The sequence below is a fragment of the Pristiophorus japonicus genome, chromosome 2, assembly GCF_044704955.1.
Source record: "Pristiophorus japonicus isolate sPriJap1 chromosome 2, sPriJap1.hap1, whole genome shotgun sequence".
NCBI lineage: Eukaryota > Metazoa > Chordata > Chondrichthyes > Pristiophoridae > Pristiophorus > Pristiophorus japonicus.
Genome location: NC_091978.1, coordinates 180,943,807 through 180,961,790, shown reverse-complemented (window position 1 = coordinate 180,961,790; position 17,984 = coordinate 180,943,807). Strand labels below are relative to the sequence as shown.

The following is a 17,984-nucleotide window of genomic DNA, read 5'->3' as shown; positions in this document are numbered from 1 at the left end:
AGAGCCGAGAAGTAGTTAAACTAGATAATTTTTTCCAACTAAAAACTCAAGATCATGAAGATGAAGGCCAAGACGACGCTGTGCAGTCAATTTCAACAACAAAACCATTAGTGGCACCGGACCCGGAGTTGGTCGAGTTGGAGCTCCAAATCAAAAAAGTTGAAGGTGGTGAAAAACAACTGGCGCATACTGAGCTGAAAGAGACGCAACTTACGAGTGACATTGGGCTGTGGGGAGACAATATCTCAAAAGACATGCAAAACCACTGGATTGCAAAAGGTAGTGAGGTCTGTGACAAAGACTTCGAAAACCCTGGCATGATTCGTGCTTAGGAATGTCACCGATACTGCTCAAAATCCTTCTTCACATGTGCACCCGCTGACAGGGGAACGTGTGGAGCGAACGTGTCTCTGTTATTCACCTTCAAAAGATAGAGAATGCTGCTTTGCTTGCAAGGTCACAGCACGAATAATTAGCTACTTTACTCATGTGTTTAATGACTGGTTAGTAACGTGCAATAGACAAGCAGGCAATGGTTGTGTGGATGGTCATATTGTCTTCCAGTTTGAAAATGAATGGCAGTACTGGCACAAGGTGCTAGAGTGGGCTGTCTATGTGATAACGTTTCTCTGTGAACGAGATCTTTCATTGTGATGCAGAGACTAAATCGTTGGGTCTCCAAGTAATGGTAATTATCTGGTGTTGCAGGTTCTCAAAAACTACGATGCATTTCTTGTTGAACACATCAAGCAGTTCGCCAACAAAGGCAAGGGGCATAATTTATACTTGTCTTCCACCACTTGTCAAGAACTGGCAAAGTACTTGAGATGATTATCCAGGAATTGAAATCAGCAAAGTTCTATTCAATATCTGTTGATTCAACACCAGATGTCACACACACAGATCAGCTGCATTTGTCATCTGCTATGTTCTACTGACTGGTCCTGAGGAAAGGTTCCTAAAGTTCTTGCCGATAATCGGTCACACTGGACAAGAAATAGCAGAAATAATACTGGCCTTTCTGGATGAGAACGGGATCGACATACAAAATTGTCAAGGACAATCTTATGATAATGCTTCAAATATGAATGGGAAATACATTGGTGTCCAAATTATCATCAAAGAGCAATGCCCATATGCAACGTTTATAACATGCGCAGCGCACTCACTCAATCTTGTGGGGAGAAACAGTGCCGAATACAGCCCAGTGATCGTCAGATTTTTTGACATTGTACAAAAGTTGTACAATCGACGTATCGCTGGTGACTGCTTTATGAAAAACTAAAGCCTTTAAGCTGTCTGTCATCAAACAGCTTTCTGCTACTCGATGGTCAGCAAGGTATGAAGCAGTGTCAGCCTTACCCAAAGGTTATACTCCCATATGCAAAGCGTTGGAATCCCTGGCAACTGACTTGGAACAGAAAGTTGAAATTGAAATGAAACTCAGATCATTCTTGACAAACTGGGTGAACTGGATTCAGCTATTCTCATTGTTATTTGGAATAGTCTTCAAGCGCTTTCACGTGACCACTCTCTGGCTTCAAGAGACCGGCTTGAATCTAAATGTCATGGTGTCCTTACTCTAGTCCCTTGTCAATTTTGTCAAGACCCAGCGGACAGAGTTTGAGGACTTCGAAGACCTAGGGATTAAACTGTGAGTACAATTCAGCTCAGAGACGCGTCCGGGTATGCAACCGCCGCGATGACGATGGAGATGCTGAAAACACTGTGCTGTCACCTAAGGAAAAATTCAAAACTGAAGTGTTCCTCGTTATCATTGATCAACTAATCAGTACCTTGAAATACCACCTTGAAGCATACAAGGAAATCAACTGTAAATTTGAATTCCTGTCCAAGCGAGCCGCTCTCTCGACTCATGAGATCAAGCAAGCTGCAAAAAATCTTGCCCGCTCCTATCCCAAAGATCTGGAACCTATAATTGAAAGTGAATTCATCCAATTTTCTAGCTTGGTGGCATCCTCAACAGAGCTTCAAACCTCAATTTGTGTCAAACAAACAAAGTCAGCAGAGCTGAGAATGTACCAATTCCTCCATACACACACTCTCACCCAAACCTTTTCTAACATTGAAATAGCTCTTCGGATATATTTGTCGATGATAGTATCAAATTGCAGTGGTGAGCGGTCCTTCTTGAAACTAAAACACATCAAGGATGAGGTCAGGAACCGAATGGGATAAGATCGACTTAATAGTCTTTCAATCATGAGCAGAGAGCGAAGTACTGAAAGGAGTTGACTTCTCGAAAATCATTGATGAGTTTAGCCACAAAAATCTAGGAAAAGACCAATGTAATGTTATACTTGTAGTTGCCTCAGTGGAGAAAATGGAATTCAAATGACAAATGATGGTCTTAACAAAAATATTGTGCTGTCTTGTTTTAAATTGTTGTCATTGTCGATTTAGTTTCAAAATGTAAGGATTATTTTTTATTAAAGCATTGCTGTTTACTCTTTATACACGGTTTCATCAAGGTATCGGTTTGATTGTTTGGAAACATAATAAAATATTAAATGAGTGTCGTCATAGTATCAATGAGAACATAACCTGAGGCATAGACCTGACCTGACCTTAACCTGATGCATACTCAGTATAGTCTCCTGTGACTTCGCTCACTAATGTCATTTACTGCAGGATATGAATGGGAGTAGGGGGCCCATGGCCGGGTTCCGAGGCATCCTTAATCCGTCCCTGCCCAAGACACACTCAATATTAGGCCTCAGGACTTATTTAAATTAGGTCGACGAGTGCAGATGCCTGGTTTTCAACCCATGATGCAACCACTCCAAGTAGCCTTTACTTGATCACTTTAAAATTGAACCCTTTTCACGTTGCCTCAGTCTACAAAAAGCTTTCAAATGTCTATCCATTCATATTATTGAAGAATATGGGGTCTATTGGTACCAGCTGTTCTACCTGATGAAGCAACATAATGGAAAGACATTTAAAATAATGAGGTACAAGGCATTTTGGGTGGAAATTTCTTCTGTTCGTTGTGAACAAATCCACAAATGCATTTAAAAAGATAATATAGTAACAAACTGCAACTATCAGGTTCATTTCCCATCATAAGTTCTATTCATATATCACATTTAATATGCTGTAAGCTGTCTCCAAGTAAAACATGGCCTATTTTATCTCCAAGCAACAGAGGTTGGCAATGTACTTCAAACTTGGACACCTGTTGTAGTGGATGACAAGATACAAGACTGCATGTGTTAACACAGCCAACTTTCAACCTCACTTAGCTCAGGAATACTAGAAGTGAGCCATGTTTGGTGTCACTCTAGCTACAAATGAGCATAGGGCTCAAATCAATCATTATACTCGACTTGCTGGAGCACACCACTACTTTTTTTATATGGTGCAGTATCAAATTGTGAAAGCAGAATTACTGCCACAGGCCTGTGACTGACAGCAAAATTCAAATGATCTACTGGTTCCAGTAACTTAATCCTCAAAGGTGGTTTCTCTTGTAATTGCTGCTCTGAGCTTAAATGATAGGGTAAGGAATTTGCATGAGCTGCTTAAAAAATCACTGCCGAGTTACACAAAGCGCCAACTGCCATTTTCAGAGTGTAACAATCGGAGGAACTTTATAATATCCCCTTCTATTTACGCAAAGTAAAGGGAATCACAGCATTCTTCTCTATTTAACTACAATGGGATAAATGGAGCTACAGTGAGCACTGGATAAACAATGCCAAGAGAATGCTTTCAAAATGCTAAAAAAAAAATGTCCTGGGATAGACAACACGTGTGTAACTGTCAGTGCATGGATTGTTCAGAATGAACAGAACAGAACAGAAAATAAATATTTCTCAGACAAGAGATTTAAATATAGACAGTAGACAGAGAATATGGATTGGCCTCACTGAGAAGGTCCTGATCTCAGCTATGAAATCTAAGATAATCAATGAAAAACTGCAGCACCTCCGAAGGAGGAAGGGAAAAATGGAATGGAATTCATCAACACATTTTTTGCCATTCACAGCATCTAATGCTAGAGGTGCATGGAACGACTTTCCTCAAGAGGGATGGAGATTGTATCATTTCAGAATTATAAATTTATTTTTCTTCACCAAAAGGATTTTTGGATTCAGTTATATTTAATTTTTGTGCTTTTAGAACCAAGTGAATTTGGACAAGTTTCTTTTTTATAAACGGCCACAGGCATTGAACATATGTATCACAGGCAGCTTTTTCAGTTAGAAATAGTGCCAAAAGCAAGTCAGCCAGCACACAAAAAGAACAGTACACATGGGTTATTGTGTTTTCCTCCATTTGTGGAGAATACGGGCAAGACTGAGTGAAGTAAATGCAATTTTCTTTGTAAATTCACTTTTTGTCTGTGAAATAAAGCAACTTAACAATTCGTATCTCAGTCTATCTTTGAAATGATTAGGAAAGTGCTCATGAGGACATGTGCAAAAGATGTACTTTGTAGTTCAGATCACAAGGGGCAGGCAGGGCCTATTGTTACAGCCGGGTTGTGCCATCAGATATCTATAGATTAGGCAGTATGAGCACACTCCTGAATGCAAGACCCTTTGACGATTTACAGGAATAACTATACCAGCGAGAATACCTAAAGCAAACCCAAAACTTGTAGCAGAATTCTTTCGGAATAAACAATATTCAAGTAAATTCTTAACATGCCCAATTATAGACACTATTCAGGGCCTAGTATTCCAATCATCAAGTCAGTTCAGTCCATCAGAAACACCTTGGGGGAGACTTTTGTGTCTCAGGGACCATTGGAAAATCAAGTGATTGCAGTACATTTGTTTAAATGGAGGCAAATAAGGTTGTTTCTTTTACAGGTTTGCACTCGGACCCGCCTGATTTTCTTATCTCCGTTTTTCTTTTTCCAATTTTAAATCTGTTCCAACAGTTTCTTCATACCCAAGAATTTGAATTATCCTTATTGTACTTAAAAAGTGAAAATAGAATGCAAATTGTTTCTGAACAACCATTGTTCAAACATAAATGACCAGCATCCTGCTGCATAGACACCACATATCCTGAAACAGTTGATCAGCAACATTTATATTTTCAATCCCCTGGCAACACTGCCCAAAATATGTTGGTTAAAAAAAGGCCTGAAGGAATGACTAAACTTGACAGTTCCGTGAAGGCTGGAAAATGTCAATAATTACTTAATTCATACAGCAGCCATCTTGAATTTCAGAGATTTGCATCATCCTACGACTCGAGTGCCACAGAGCATGGTGGTGTTTCCAGTGTGTGTTTACAGAACATTCACCACACGGACAGCAGTGATTCAAGAAGGCGGCTCACCACCACCTTCACAAGGGCAATTAGGATGGGCAATGATTGCAGGCCTTGCCAGCAACACCCACATCCCAGGAACAAATAGTTTTAATCATTTTTAAATGCTCTATTATTGTACTAAGGACACAAATTAAGACTAATGCACTGTAGTTGAGAACTTTCACATCACATGACTGAATCGAATCAACGCACTTAGAGATAGATTTCCGATTGTAGAGGTTGCAAGCCAATAAAATAATTTACACTGATTCAGAGACTCAGTGCAAATTCATCAATTTTGGAGAGAATACCAAAAGCATGAGTGGATTTGGAAGAGGCAGCTCAGAAACAATGTAATTTGCCCAATTAAAGTGGGCAGAACGATGGCAAAAATGTAAACTACTTCACATAGAAAGGAAAAATTAGTAATATACATAAAAACAGTCATGAGGCTGATCCCGAGTGTCAGAGATCTGACTTACGCAAAAAGATTGCAAAAACTTGAACTTTTCAACCTTGCACAGAGGTATCTGAAAGACAAGCTTACAGTGGCATAAAAGATAGTAAATAAGTAAAAATAAATCCTGTAAAATACATGAAACTGAACAGAGTTGGACAAGGGAACACAAGTTCAAAGTAGTAAAAGGCAAATCTAGCACTAATAACAGGCAGTTCACATAAAGAGTGACCAATATATAGAATGGACATCTGGGCAGCACGGGGGAGGCTAAAACTCTGGAATCATTTAAGAAATAATTTGTTTCTGCATTTGGGTGGGGGGAGGTTGGAGAGAGGAACTTTGGGCTCTTTCTGGATAAATGAATGCAGGCAGAATAGCCTTCCTCATCTCCATACTGTGATTCTTGTGAACTCCGACCACTGAGAATAGTTCATAATGCGTTCTGGAGATTAGCAACTTACTTTTTTACATCCATGATTTCAATCTGATTGAGTTTCCTCTTTGCCAAACTGTGTGTCTGTCACTTTATCAGTGCAGTCTTTGTGCTAAATTACAAACTGAAGAATTTGGTTTTGAAGACAGGTTTTTCCAAGTGTAGGATACATTTTGTTCAAGGGAGTATTAACAGGGAGACACTGTGACATGTACATGATGTTCTTTCTATTAAAGAACCACAATTATCTTTTGTCAGATTATGATTAGGTAAAATATTATTTCCCTCTTCAGAAGCATACAGGAAAAATGGCCAATCAATTCACTGCTTTGTCCAAGTCCTGCTTCAGAGAACAATCTGACCACAAGCTCATTACCCTAACATTATACATTTATATAGTGCCTTTTTTCATGTAACAAAATGTCCCAAGGCATTACAGGAGGAACTGCAAAAACCATGTTAAATTTGGAGCAGTTCTAACCCTCCCAAATGATCCTGGAACATTAAGAGATTTTAGCAAGAGAGGGGGAGAGCCAATACAGTTCGCGATCTAGCATTGCTCAATCAGGCTTGTAAGCCACATGTTTAAACCTGCAGCTCTCGAATTTCAGATTGTGGAGATCACTGCTGTATCATGGGGAGCAGTGAGCACAAAATGTCCAGGATCTAGTTTGGTAAAGGGCTTGAAGGCCAAGCCAAGGCAGTCATTAAGCAGGTCGATGGTAGGTGGCATACCTGAGGGAAGACAATTGGGAGTTAGGGAGGTCATAAGTGAGGGAGTGATGGATTCTTATTCCCCCTAGGTGCAGAAGATAAAAATATTAAATCAGAAGTGTTTTTCTAATCTCTAACCGTGGTCAAGGCTTCTATTTTTTTTTTACTGAAGACAACAATAGAAAAGTTGAAGGTGGTCAAAGGCAGATAGAAGATAAGGAAACTGAGGAAATTGTCAGAAATAGTTTTGTCCATGATGACCTAAAAGATGAAGCAAACTTGTGTGAGTATGGGAGTAGAAGTATTGGCCATGGACGTGGGTTGGAGAGATAATGTGCAGGGAAAGGTTAGTGAAGAAAGGAGGGCAGAGAAACTGAAGCAGTTCGACTCCAGGTGAATGTCAAAACTGATGAGCAGGGAAGTAGCTCAATTTAGAAGTGAAGTGAGGAGAGCGGAGAAAATCCATTGGTGCTGAGGTCCACCAATAGGTTTAGAAAAGATGGGAAAAGTGAAAGAAAATAAGGTGCTTAAATGTCTGGAAGGGGCCATGGGCAAAAGGAAATAAGTTGAGAAGAGGCCCAAGACCCCACCGTTGCAGTTAGGGCAGGGGACCTGATGGAAAGTATAACCAAATGTGGTGGAAGTGGTGGTGTAAAGAATCATTACCAGTAAACTAGATTTCAGACAGGCCCATGATGTCAGCGCATTCATCTACATTAAGCCCATGTAAGATGAGGGACTTGTTCCCAAAACAGCAGAGCTTTGCAGGGCACAGTGTGGATGGGTAATAGAAAGCTGGGGCAATGAGAGGAGTTATTGGAAGTGAAAGGGAGATAGTGTAAAGTAGACCCCCAGAGAGCTCAGCGGGCAGGTTCTGCAGCTGGAAGGGAATGGGGCAACTCACAAGGATGTTCTGGAATGAAATGATGGTTGCAGCCAAGGACATCCAGCTTGAAGCAGCGGGAAGCCACAGCCCATCCAGGAGGGACTTGGGCCTGGGACAACAATAACAACTTACTGCATTTATATAGCATCTTTAATATTGAAAAACATTCCAAGCGGCATAACAAGAGCATCATCAATAAAAACATTTTTGATACCAAGTCACAGAAGGAGATATCAGGACAGATAATCAAAAGCTTGGTCAAATAGGTAGTGTTAGCATTACAAAGGAGGAGAGAGAAGTAGAGAGACAGAGAGGTTTAGGGAGGAAATTCCAGAGCTTTAGGCCTGGGCAGCTGATAGCACGGCCGCCAATTGTGGAATGGTTAAAATCGGGGATGCGCAAAAGGCCAGAATTGAAGGAATGCAGAGATCTCAAATGCTTGCAGAGCTGGACGAGGTTACAGAAATAAGTTGGCACAAGGCCATGGAGGAATTTAAAAACAAGGATGAGCTTTTTAAAATTGAGCCGTTCTTGGACCAGGCATCACTGTAGGTGTGATGAGACAAAGGCAGGAAGGCAATCATCAGGGGAGTAGTGTGGCGTTGGGGTCAAAGATCAATACAGGCATGATGCAGTAAGTGGAGCTTTAAAATGGCGGTCAGGGTCTGGTACCAGTTTAAAGAGTTGGGGTCCTTGTGATACTTGGAATCCTGGGCCTCATGATCAGGAAACGGGGCCTTCCCAGTGGTTAGGGTCTAGGCCTACCTGGAGGCTGGAACTGCCTGATCGATCTGGTTTGTGGGGATAACAGAAGCAACCTGGTTGGTGGCCATGATTTGGACCAAGAGTCCAGTGTGACCTGATCAGCTGCTGGAAGTTTGGGCTCAGCAACTTAATTCATGTCCACTGTAGTGGCAGTGGCAAGGGAAATTCTGTGACTGTATTTTAAATGGTACTGTTTAGCTTCGGCCTTCAGTTCGAGTAACAATCCTGAGCATCAGACCAAACTATTGTAAAGCTATTGAGCATGTAGACATAGTAATGCGGTGAGCTGCATTTTAAAACTTATGATTACTTAGGACGGGATCCATAAAATACACTTACGTTATTAAAATAGATAACCCGTCAATATTATTTTGGTGATTTTAATGTAATGTGTCTCCACATCCCTGTTACATTTGGAATTACCTATGTGACCTGTAGATGACACTGTAAGAGAGTTTTGCCATATAGAGCACTTGGCCTCATCACATTTTTCAGTTGAATTTTAACTACGCCACCAACCCACCTCATACTCCCCCCCCCCACTTGAGGGGCCTGGATCTAGTGGATAGCAAGGGCCTATTTCCATTGGTGGAGGTCTCTATTACGAGGAGGCATAGTTTTAAGGTGGTTGGTGGAAGGTTCAGAGGAGATTTGGTGGGGTGGAGGGGGGGTGGATTCTTCACGCAGAGGGTTGTGGGGGTCTGGAACTCACTGCCTGGAAGGTTGGTGGATGCAGAAACCCTCACCACATTTAAAAGGTGCTTGGATGGGCACTTAAAGTGCCATAATCTGCAGGGTTACGGACCTGGAGCTGGTAATTGGGATTAGACTGGATAACCTCTTGTTGGCTGGCGGAGATACGATGGTAAGTACTGCAGGGAATCGAATACGGCCAGGGCGATCTCCTGAACTAGTTTCGATCGCCTGGATGGGTCGGAGAGGAATTTTCCCAGATTTTTTTCCCCTAATTGGTCTGGGTTTTTAATCTGGTTTTTGCCTCTCCCAGGAGATCACATGGCTTCAGTTGGGATGGATGTTTCCGTGTAAGGGATGTCGCAGTTGTGTGCGGCGGACTGGTTGGGCTGGGTGCTCTTTACCGTTGCGCCATTATTCATAGGTTTATATGTAACCTTCAGGGCTGCTGACCGAGGGCCGTGCGGTTCTTTGTCGGCCGACGTGGACATGATGGGCCGAGATGGCTTTCTTCTGCATTGTAACTTTCTATGTTTCTAATGTGTTTCAGTACCAGTCACATGTTGGTGTATACCTTCAAGTCTGACACCATTATATATAATGAGTTATCATCATTTATGAACATTGCTCTCCAACAGCAATAGTGCCATAAAAAGCAACCAACAATGTAAAGCAACTTCAACTAAGATCTGGTAATCAGCAAAAACATTTGGCACACGTTACAACAATAAATGAAATGTAGAGTAATGAGATTTAAGGCAGTTAATGAATCTTGAGGTTCTGATAATCAACATTCCTGAGTTTTGCTCTGTTGGTTATAATCCCATTAAAGAAAAATTACTAACTTGTGCCAGTGAGAGAATGGAATCAAATTCCATTGCACGCCCCCCCCACCCCCACACACTCCATTGAGTTCCCAACCTCTGCGGCACAGCAAAGGGAAGGGAAGATTCAGAGAGAATTATCAATGGTTGCATCTCATGCCTCCAGCAACCAGTTTAAAAGAAGGATGATAGAGGTTATTAAAAAAATGAAATTGACTTGTATTTTACTGCCAGCCAACTATATTCTTAAATACGCAGACCATCTTAAATGTGAAAAAAAATCACTATTTTCAATACCACCATTTTTTTAATCAAAAAAATTCTGAATGTAATTCACTGATATTAATACAAGTTTAGATTTCAAATAGGTTTCATAGATCTTCTAATGAGCACATTTCAGATTTGCACATGTACCTTCTCATTGTTGTAGTATGACAAATTCTCTCCATCAAACTTAACCCATCGTTTCTGGAACACACAATTCCTGTAATAAATTTGGAAAAAAAAATCAATGTGACGAAATTCGGCCAGTCAGTCCTTGGTTAAATGCATAGTAACACTGAAATACAAGAACATTTCTTTAATATTTGTGGTAGATTTGTAAATTTACCATAACATGTTTTCTTTTGTTTCTGTTAGAATTGAAAAGATGTAGCTGAGACAACTGCAGTGAAAGCTGAAAGATGTTATTATATAGCACCTTTCATGATCACATGGCATCCCAAAGTGCTTCATAGCCAATGAAGTGCTTTTGATGTGCAGTCACTGTTGGAATGTAGGGATGTTTGTACCTCAAGAAATTGTCCCAGAGAAAGTTCTGACTTTTGAAATTGCTCCATGGGACAATATTGCACAAACACTTAACGTAGTAGTCTGAAATCTCTCTCTGCTATTTAGCAGAGGTAACCCATAATTTTTTTTTTAAATCAACGTGAGTAAATTATGCCAGTTGATATTTTTTCAACCTCACTGTAAAATATACCGTGGCTAAAATAACAGTGAGGAATTTCAGACAAACAGGTCAGGTGTTTGTACACCAGTATCCCACAGAACAATTTCAGGGTCTTGGAAAAATTCTACAGGTATTAACAGGCAACAGATTTCCCGCAGTCCAGGTCATACATTAACAACCTTGGTTCAACAAGTACCTGCAGACCAGGACATGCATTAACAACCTTGGTTCAACAAGTACCTGCAGTCCAGGACACACATCAGCTTCGAGCATCTCACCTAGTTCCACCCCTCACAGCTCTCTTTTAAAATCCTCATCAGAAACTGCGTTCCCTAGCCATTGACTCCATCCCTCTCCCTAGCATCTGTCTGAGGCTGAACCAGACTGTTCGCAACCTTGGTATCATATTTGACATGAAATGAGCTTCCGGCCATATATCCACAGCAAAACTAAAACTGCCTATTTCTACCTCCATAATATTGCCTATCTCTGCCGCTGCCTCAGCTCATCTGCTGCTGAAACCCTCATCCATGTCTTTGTTACCTCTACACTTGACTACTCCAATGCACACCTGGCTGGCCTCCCACATTCTACTCTATGTAAACTTGAGGTCATCCAAAACCTGGCAGCCCATGTCCTAACTCACACCAAGTTCCATTCACCCATCATCCCTGTGCTCGCTGACCTACATTGGCTCCTGGTTAAGCAACGCCTCGATTTCAAAATTCTCATCCTTGTTTACAAATCCCTCCATGTCCTTTTTACAAAACACTCCATGGACTCGCCCTTCCATACCTCTGTAATCTCCTTCAGCCTCACAATCCCCCGAGATATCTGTGCTCCTCTAATTCTGGCCTCTTGAGCATCCCTGATTATAACTGCACAACCATTGGTGGCCACGTCTTCAGCACTGGAACTCCCTCCCAAAACCTCTCTGCTTCTCTACCTCTCTTTCCTCCTTGAAGACACTCCTTAAAATCTACCTCTTTGACCAAGCTTTTGTTCATCTGCTGTAATTTCTTCTCATGTGGCTCAGTGTCAAAACATTTTTTTTGTCTTATAAGACACCTGTGAAGCGCGTTAAGGTGCTATAGAAATACAAGTTGCTGGTGTTGTTCTGTACTGCCCACCCAAATACACCACCAATTTTCTCACAGCTATCTTCTCTGCTTTCCTCCCTCTGCCTCGAGCGACTTCTCATCCTTGGTGATTTTAACCTCCACCTTTATCTGAGCTCACTGCCGACCTTTCCTCCCTTAATCTCTCCCTCCATATAAACATGGCCAGCCCCCTCGACCGTGACATCTTGCATGGCCTCGCTACCCCCACTGCAACTATCATTGGAAGGCAATCTTTGACCATTTCCTTATATCACTCTCTATCCATATTTCCCTTCCCCCTCTGAACCTCTTTCTGCATCTACCCCTGGAAAAAACCTCTCTCTCAAGTCCTTTACTACAGCACTTGCTAATATTGAACTATCTAGCCTTTGGCCTACAATTCTTCATGACATTTCTGCAGCTACTGATTTGCTAGATCACACCCTCTCCACCACGTTTGATGCCCTTGTCCCCACTAAAAATAATTACATTCACTCATCATTCGCTCCCTTGATATACCTCTCATCTCCACTCCCCTTAAGTCCAAGGGATGGAGATTGAACATCTTTGACAGACAACTGATCCAACCATCCATCACCAGATATGGCTGGATCATACAAAGCATTATCAGATCCTGCTCTCCATTGCAAAAACTGCCCACTATTCTAAGATCATCCAGGAAGGCAAGGATACCAGGCCTCTCTTCAGCACAAACTGTCTTCTGTTTCCTCAACTGATTCCTGCTCCCTCACCTCCAATAATAAATGTGAGGGGCTCATGGATCCTTTTGTTAAAAAGATGGAGAACATCCGTTCAACTGGCTCTACTACTTCCCTACCTTCCTCGAACCTACCGGGCCTTACTTCCTCTCAGTTTTCACCCTACCCTAACCTTGAGTTTGCATATTTCTCTAGTTTCTCTCCTATCTCCCCTCTTGCCCTTTCAAAGCTCATTTTGTCAATGAGACCGACCTTCTACTCTCTCGACCCTATTCCTACTAAACTGCCAACCACCCAACTTTCCTTCTTGGCTCCGATGTTAGCAGATATTGATAACTGTTCAATCTCCTCCGGTATTGTCCCTCCTCTCCTTCAAATTTGCCGTCATCACCCCTCTCCTCAAACAAACAACCCTTGACCCATCCATCCTTGAAAATTACTGCCCCATCTCCAACCTCCCTTTCCTCTTCAAAGTCCTTGACCGTGATGTGGCCTCCCAAATCTGCACCCATCTTTCCCGAAACTCCTGGTTTGAATTTCTCCAATCGGGCTTCAGTCCCTGTCACAGTACTGAAACAGCTCTTACCAAGGCCACAAATGAAATCCTAATTGACTGTGACAACGGTAAATTATCCCTTCTTGACCGGTCTACAGCCCACGACATGGTTCACCACAAAATTCTGCTCCAACGCCTCTCCACCATCATCCAACTGGATAGGACAGCAGTCGTCTAGTTCCATTCCTATCTTTCATAGAAACATAGAAACATAGAAAATAGGTGCAGGAGTAGGCCATTCGGCCCTTCTAGCCTGCACCGCCATTCAATGAGTTCATGGCTGAACATTCAACTTCAGTACCCCATTCCTGCTTTCTCGCCATACCCCTTGATCCCCCTAGCAGTAAGGACCTCATCTAACTCCTTTTTGAATATATTTAGTGAATTGGCCTCAACAACTTTCTGTGGTAGAGAATTCCACAGGTTCACCACTCTCTGGGTGAAGAAGTTCCTCCGCATCTCGGTCCTAAATGGCTTACCCCTTATCCTTAGACTGTGACCCCTGGTTCTGGACTTCCCCAACATTGGGAACATTCTTCCTGCATCTAACCTGTCTAACCCCGTCAGAATTTTATATGTTTCTATGAGGTCCCCTCTCATTCTTCTGAACTCCAGTGAATACAAGCCCAGTTGATCCAGTCTTTCTTGATAGGTCAGTCCCGCCATCCCGGGAATCAGTCTGGTGAACCTTCGCTGCACTCCCTCAATAGCAAGAATGTCCTTCCTCAGGTTAGGAGACCAAAACTGTACACAATACTCCAGGTGTGGCCTCACCAATGCCCTGTACAACTGTAGCAACACCTCCCTGCCCCTGTACTCAAATCCCCTTGCTATGAAGGCCAACATGCCATTTGCTTTCTTAACCGCCTGCTGCACCTGCATGCCAACCTTCAATGACTGATGTACCATGACACCCAGGTCTCTTTGCACCTCCCCTTTTCCTAATCTGTCACCATTCAGATAATAGTCTGTCTCTCTGTTTTTACCACCAAAGTGGATAACCTCACATTTATCCACATTATACTTCATCTGCCATGCATTTGCCCACTCACCTAACCTATCCAAGTCGCTCTGCAGCCTCACAGCATCCTCCTCGCAGCTCACACTGCCACCCAACTTAGTGTCATCCGCAAATTTGGAGATACTACATTTAATCCCCTCATCTAAATCATTAATGTACAGTGTAAACAGCTGGGGCCCCAGCACAGAACCTTGCGGTACCCCACTAGTCACTGCCTGCCATTCTGAAAAGTACCCATTTACTCCTACTCTTTGCTTCCTGTCTGACAACCAGTTCTCAATCCATGTCAGTACACTACCCCCAATCCCATGTGCTCTAACTTTGCACATCAATCTCTTGTGTGGGACCTTGTCGAACGCCTTCTGAAAGTCCAAATATACCACATCAACTGGTTCTCCCTTATCCACTCTACTGGAAACATCCTCAAAAAATTCCAGAAGATTTGTCAAGCATGATTTCCCTTTCACAAATCCATGCTGACTTGGACCTATCATGTCACCTCTTTCCAAATGCACTGCTATGACATCCTTAATAATTGATTCCATCATTTTACCCACTACCGATGTCAGGCTGACCGGTCTATAATTCCCTGTTTTCTCTCTCCCTCCTTAGCCATAGCCATAGAATCACCTGCAACAGCTTCTCTTCCTGCTCATGCACCATCACCTCTGGTCTCCCCCAAGGTTTTATCTTTGGCTCCCTCCTACTTCTCATCTATATGCTGCCCTTCAGTGGCAGCATGAGTTTTCACATGTATGCTGACGACACCCAGCTCTACTACTCCTCCACCTCTCTCGTACCCGCAACTGTCTCTATACTGTCAGACTGCTTGTCCATCATCCAGCACTGGATGAGCAGAAATTTCCTCCAATTAAGTATAAGTCATTGTCTTCAATTCACTCCACAAACTCCGTTCCTTTGCCACTTATTCGATCCCTTTCCCTGGCAACTTTCTACAGCTGACCAAGTCTGTTCGCAACCTTGGTGTCATATTTGACCATGAATTGAGCTTGCTACCTCATATCCGTTCCATCACTAAGTCCGCCCATTTCCACCTTTGTAATATCAACAGTCTCCACCCTTGCTTCAGCTTATCTGTTGCTGAAACCCTCATCCATGCCTTTGTTACCTCTAGACTTGACTATTCCAATGCACTCCTGGCTGGCTTCCCTAGTTCTACCCTCCATAAACTTGAAGTCATCCAAAACTCTGCCGCCCCTGTCCTAATTCACACCAAATCTCGCTCAGCATTCTCCCATGCTAGCTGACCGACATTGGCTCCTGGTTAAGCAACGTCTCGATTTTAAAATTCTCACCCTTGCTTTGAAAGCCTCTCCTTATCTCTGTAATCAGGCCCTATAATACGAGATATCTGCACTCCACCAAATCTGGCCTTTTGAACATCCCCGATTTTAATTGTTCCACCATTGGCAGTCGTGCCTTCAGCTGCCTAGGTCCCATGATCTGGAATTCCATCCCTAAATCTTTCTGCCTCCCCCAGTTCTCTTTCCTCCTTTAAGACGCTCCTTAAAACCTACCTCTTTGACCAAGCTTTTGGTCACCTGCCCCAAAAGCTCCTTATATGTCTCGGTATCAATTTTTATTTCTTGTATAATGCTCCTGTGAAGCGCCTTGGGACATTTTATTACATTAAAGGCGCTATATAAATACAAGTTGTTGTTCCTGTTGTTGAAGTTTATCAAATGCCTTTGAAAGTCCATATATACAACATCTTTGCACTACCTTCATCAACCCTCTCTGTTACTTGAACGAATTCAATCAAGTTAGTCAGACACAATTTGCCTTGAAAGAAATCTGTGCTGGCTGTCCCTTGTTAATACATGCTTCTCCAATTGAGAATTAATTTTGTCCTTGATAATGGTCTCTAGTAGCTTTCTCACCATTGACGTTAAACTAGTTAGTCTGCAGTTACCAGATTTCTCTCTCTCCCCTTTTATGAAAAGAGGTGCAACATTTGGAATCCTCCAGGCCTCTAGCATCATTCCCATATCCAAGGAGGATTGAAAGATTGTGGTCAGAGCTTCTGCTACCTCCTCTTGCTTCCCTTAGCAACCTAGGATGCATTCAATGTGGACTGGGTGACTTGTTAACTTTGATATCAACCTATTTAGCACCACCTTTCCATCTATTTTTATCCTATCCAATATTTCTACTCCCCCCACCCTCCCCTCCACTACTGTGACATTAACTTCACCCTCTTCTTTTGTGAAGACAGATGAAAAGTAGAATCATAGAATCATAGAATGGTTACAGCACAGAAGGAAGCCATTCGGCCCGTCGAGTTGGTGCCGGCTCTCTGCAAGAGCACTTCAGTTAGTCCCACTCCCCCTTCCTTTCCCTGTAGCCCTGTAAATTGTTTTCCTACAGGTACTTATCCAATTCCCTTTTGCATTCAGTACCCTTTGCCTCCACAAGAAGATTTCCTTTTTTGTCCCTAATCAGCCCTACCAGTCCTTTAACTATCCTTTCACTTTTTATATGTTTATAAAAGATTTTGGGGTTCCCTTTTATGTCTACTTATTCTTAATTCTGTAATTGAAAAATAAATTTAGAAGGTGAAGTTAGAAGAAAGACTGAGCACCTGTAAAATATGTCTTGCAGCAAGCTGGGTTGCTGTACCCAATGTCCAGTACAAGCAATGTAAGACTGCCTCCTAGAAGTTTTCTCATAACCCTCATCTTTGTGCACTTCTAAACCACATTGGCTACCCAATGCCCAAATTATATTGCCGATTTTGTGTTATTGCATGGCCAAACTGCTTTGAATTGATATGAAAGTTATAGCAAAACAGTAGCTTTGCTCTCGGGCCAGTTCTTTCATATACAATTTTAGCAAATAGATGCCAAGTCTTTTTCTACTATCAACCCAAAGCACACCATGCAATCTGTATTGTGCCATTAAGTATTTTCTAAATTAAAATCACTGATTCACAGACAGTGTTGGTAAAGGTAATGCCACTGAACTCGTCAATCAACTGACAAAGAACATGGTTAGTAGATGGCACAAACAACCTCCCTTACATACTCTTGTATTTCCCAATTAATCTAGATTTCCACAATGACACAGTAATGTATGAAATTCTCGTGTTATTTTTCTAAACTTTAATTTTCAGAAAACTCACAAATGCAATAATAGGTTCAAATATATTTTTAAAAATCATACATATATACCACATGACTGGATTGGACCAAATCCCTGTGGAAAATATTAAATGCACAATATGTCCAGATATTTTTTCGCACTTCAGTAAAAAAACAAATTCTCAAATCTGTCTTACATGTAAGTAGATGATCAGCTGGTGTTGAAAAAAATGGACCATTCCTCACATTTCCCTTCAAAATATCCAGAATTTAGGTTTTAATATTTTCCCCTGAAAAATAGGAGAATGCCTTGTTTGTTCTCTGTAATTAATGGCCTGCTAACAAAAGGGACTGTGTAGCTTTGAAAGGTGTGCTTTCTGAAAATGCCATTTAATTAGATTGTTAATTACAGAGACGAACTGGTATTCTCCTGTTTTTTTTTGTCTATGAAATTTCAGGCTCTTTCAC

General features: G+C 41.9%; 1 protein-coding gene across 2 annotated transcripts in view; it reads right to left on the bottom strand.

The window, feature by feature from the left end:
• Positions 1 to 17,984, bottom strand: part of arap2 (ArfGAP with RhoGAP domain, ankyrin repeat and PH domain 2) — a 598,549-nt gene that overhangs the window by 395,130 nt on the left and 185,435 nt on the right. For both annotated transcript variants that reach the window (XM_070870551.1, XM_070870553.1), the window contains exon 7: positions 10,482 to 10,551. In XM_070870551.1, the coding sequence (XP_070726652.1) occupies positions 10,482 to 10,551 (70 nt within the window). The remainder of the gene's footprint in view (positions 1 to 10,481; positions 10,552 to 17,984) is intronic.